Source organism: Schistosoma mansoni, chromosome 3, assembly GCF_000237925.1.
Source record: "Schistosoma mansoni strain Puerto Rico chromosome 3, complete genome".
NCBI lineage: Eukaryota > Metazoa > Platyhelminthes > Trematoda > Strigeidida > Schistosomatidae > Schistosoma > Schistosoma mansoni.
Genome location: NC_031497.1, coordinates 15,043,879 through 15,047,463, shown reverse-complemented (window position 1 = coordinate 15,047,463; position 3,585 = coordinate 15,043,879). Strand labels below are relative to the sequence as shown.

General features: G+C 29.9%; 1 protein-coding gene across 1 annotated transcript in view; it reads right to left on the bottom strand.

The window, feature by feature from the left end:
* Smp_202120 (uncharacterized protein) overlaps positions 1-3,268 on the bottom strand; it is a 6,116-nt gene extending 2,848 nt beyond the window's left edge. The window contains exons 1-2 of the mRNA XM_018799370.1: positions 2,785-3,268; positions 556-698 (exon numbers count right to left, since the gene is read on the bottom strand). Coding sequence (XP_018651166.1) covers positions 556-698; positions 2,785-3,235 — 594 coding nt within the window. The 5' untranslated portion in view covers positions 3,236-3,268. The remainder of the gene's footprint in view (positions 1-555; positions 699-2,784) is intronic.
* Positions 3,269-3,585: the final 317 nt, after the last annotated feature.

Below are 3,585 nucleotides of genomic sequence, written 5' to 3'. Positions count from 1 at the left end.
GGTTGTCTAGCTTCAATTGACTCATGATTTCTACTATATAAAATTACTAAAATCTCCACAAAAACCCCTTCTGATAAAACTAACTGTCATTTAATTTCAAATGAAAGTTTATATTAAAATCAAGACTCAAACGATATATATATATATATATATATATTAAAACAAAGTACATTTGACGAGTTCGCACTAAAGATATTCATAAAACTAACCATAAAAGTCAGTAATTGATAAACTATCTGTGAAGAAAACAATTTTACTATAGACTGTTCTGCAATAAATACCTCTTATTCACATGTTAAAAAATGATATCTTCTGCTTATTAGTCGATATCAACTTATCAATTGAACAGGCTACAAGAGCTGAAGATCATGGGTTTAATCCTTGAATACCCACTGCTAAGGAGTCTCATAATATGACTAAGCAGCTGTCCAGTGCTTCCTGCTTTTTACAGGTTGTCTAAATTGAATTAATTCATTCTATAAGACTACAAAAATGTATAAATAATGTAAATATATGAAGGAAATACATTTGAAAATTTTCGTTAAGTAATCTCACTTGTCTTTCACTTAATTGTAATTTATTGGAAATTTCCCACCTTCTTTGACGAGTAATATATGGCATTATTGCATATTCTTTTTCTAATATCATAATTTGATTTCTTGAATAAGGTTTCCTTGACTTTCTTCTATATTGTCCGACTTTTAAAAAGAAACATTGAATGGAAATGATAAATACAGATGTTTTCTGTAAATTAAAACAAGTTCTTCTAATCCCTAATTTAAATGTTACTGTTATCAAATAGCAAACATCAAAATCTTTGTCGCACTGGTTAATCTATCAATTCCATGTTGAAGATTTTGAATGCTTGTTTGAAATAATATAAAGTATATCTTTCTTGGGAAATAAACTTATTAAAAAATGTACGGTGAAATCTCTAGTGCAGTCGAGGGTGCGGAGAGTCAACTCTCTCTCCACATGCATACAGCCACTGTCAGAGAAGTCCTACTCACTGTCTTCTCATAGTGGGTGTATTGTTTATGAAATTGAGAGGACGAAAAGTGAATATCTGGTGTTTTAACTGGGTTAGTGGGTTCGGAGGTTCCACTAAGGGGAGTTGGAAAACCCTGATTCCAAACCAATGGTTTGGCACCCGGGCAGTATCACAGCCCTCACACGAATAAATAATAACTAATGCTGGCCACATTGTTATTGTGTGGTGCATGTGTATTTGGTCCCCCTTTATACCAATGTTTGTGTGTTCAAATAAATGAATAAAATCATAAACGCACGCAGAGTATAATAGGAATGCCATCAAATACGTCTAATATAATGGATTATCTATCCTAGGTTTTGTAAAATGCTACAACTAGTAAATATTCAAAAAATCAATCGCTGAATTTATCCTTTTAGAAACTCGAACAAACAAACACATGCAGTAGATTGATATTGGTGTTACGGTATATCTGCAAAAACAGTAACGGAATTTTCTGTCAATGATCTACAATTGTTTATTTTATATATCTTTGTTTTGTTTCAGCATGATATACAAGCTATCTTAGTACTGAAAAATATCATTTTTTAAAAGGTGATCAATGGTCAAGAATATATATTATTGTCTAACTAACTGGTAACCTTGAAGTTTGTATCACTCAATTACCTTATTTAGACCTCTATTGGAAACTAGGAAGAACTGGACAGTTGTTGTCTTCTCTTATAGAACCTTTTGGTAGTACAGATCCATGGCCTCATAGGGGATTGGATCCGAGACATTCAGGTATTACGACGAATACATAGCCTCTACACCACTTTGTTAGTACTCTATTGCTAATATTTCTAACTTCAGTCAATTCACAATATTATGCATTCATCATCAGATGCCAGTGATAAATGATGTCTCACCTCCGAAGTAGTTGGAATCCACTGGTCATGACTACTTACTAGAAATCCAGGGATTACCCTTCGAAAAAGTCATTATAAGCACGTCATTATTACTAGAATAGAGGCTTTGTTGTGGTTATTGCATTTTATAGTTCACATCACGGAATGACATTAATTAGTTAACTGAGCTTCAACTCAGAATGAAAATACTATGTTACCTATTATCAAAGATTTATCATTCAAACTTAGCTCTTCTATTCATGATTGACTAGTTTGAAAATTATCAGCGATCAATGATAACTGGATAATTTTTTGCTATTATGACATGTTCTTAGGGAAAAAAAGATGTTCACATAACTGAAACTTATAGCCTCTCGTCTTTTCATTATCGTGATACCATTAAGTTAGTCATTTTATTTTCCTAACTCTAATTAACTTCCCACATGTTACAAATCATTCTACATATAGTCAGTGCATCTTAATCATATTTCAAATACATGTAGATAATACTAATGATCTCATGCAAAAGCTTAACTAAATTAATACCGAATAGTCATTAGCAGGAAACCTGGGTCCAAGATTTCCTGTCAACTATTTCCAACCACCTAACGTCACAATTTCCTATATTTATAAAAATCTAAATATCAAATTAACAAACTGAAAATAACACAACCATAAAGATATTTATCATTAGAACATTATTAATTTTTAATAATGAATTAATCAAAGTTCAAATTATACCATTTGACATCTCCTTAACTATTCTTATCTTTAATCATACATCACAAAACCTTAAGGTTCTGAAATCGATCCCTTTTTATGATAGTAAGTACAATGTGTTGAGAATTTTCATACTATGATTTAATGGACATATATTCTAAATAAGATTAATCAATGATGACTTACCATGATCGGTTATTGTTGTTGTTGTGGTGGTGGTGGTTGTTGTTGTATAATTATATATTGAATCAGTTTTATTATAAATATCCTTTAAGTTATAATTATAATTAATTTTCCAATAATCAATATTATTTTTTGATTGATTATCATAATTTTTTGTTAGAATGCATAAATTTTTATTTGGTACATTTATCATTACATTTTTAACCATGGATGATAATGAATTTAAATGTTCCAAAGAATGATCGGAAATATTAAAATATTTTTTATAATTATTATTATTATTATATTCATATGAATTATAAAAATTATGTGTATAGTTTGATTGAAGATTTTGTTTCATATAACAATCAACTATTATTTGATCTGAATGAATTAAAGAATTTTTAGTTGAAATATAATAAGAGTTTAATAAATGATTGTCATTTTTTAAATGTATTCCTGAAGGTGTATTCATTCTTCTTCTTCTTCTTCTTCTTCTTCTTCTCCGTCTTCCTCTTCTTCTTGTTTTTTTAGATCTGAAATCAATTCAATGATTAAGTAATACTGGAAAGAAAAGGAAAATAAAATTTATTTGTACATTGTATTCTTCATAAACTGATGGTCAGCTTGAGAGTAAATAAAAATCAAGAAATATTCATTAGTTGTTTTTGATTTATTAGAAGGGCGTTTTGTGGAGACTTTTAGTAATTTTATATAGTTGAAATCATGAGTCAATTGAAGCTAGACCACTACAGGAAATTTGGAAGCACTGGATGGCCGTTTCGTCCTATTGTGGGACTCCTCAGCAGTGCGTATCCACGATCC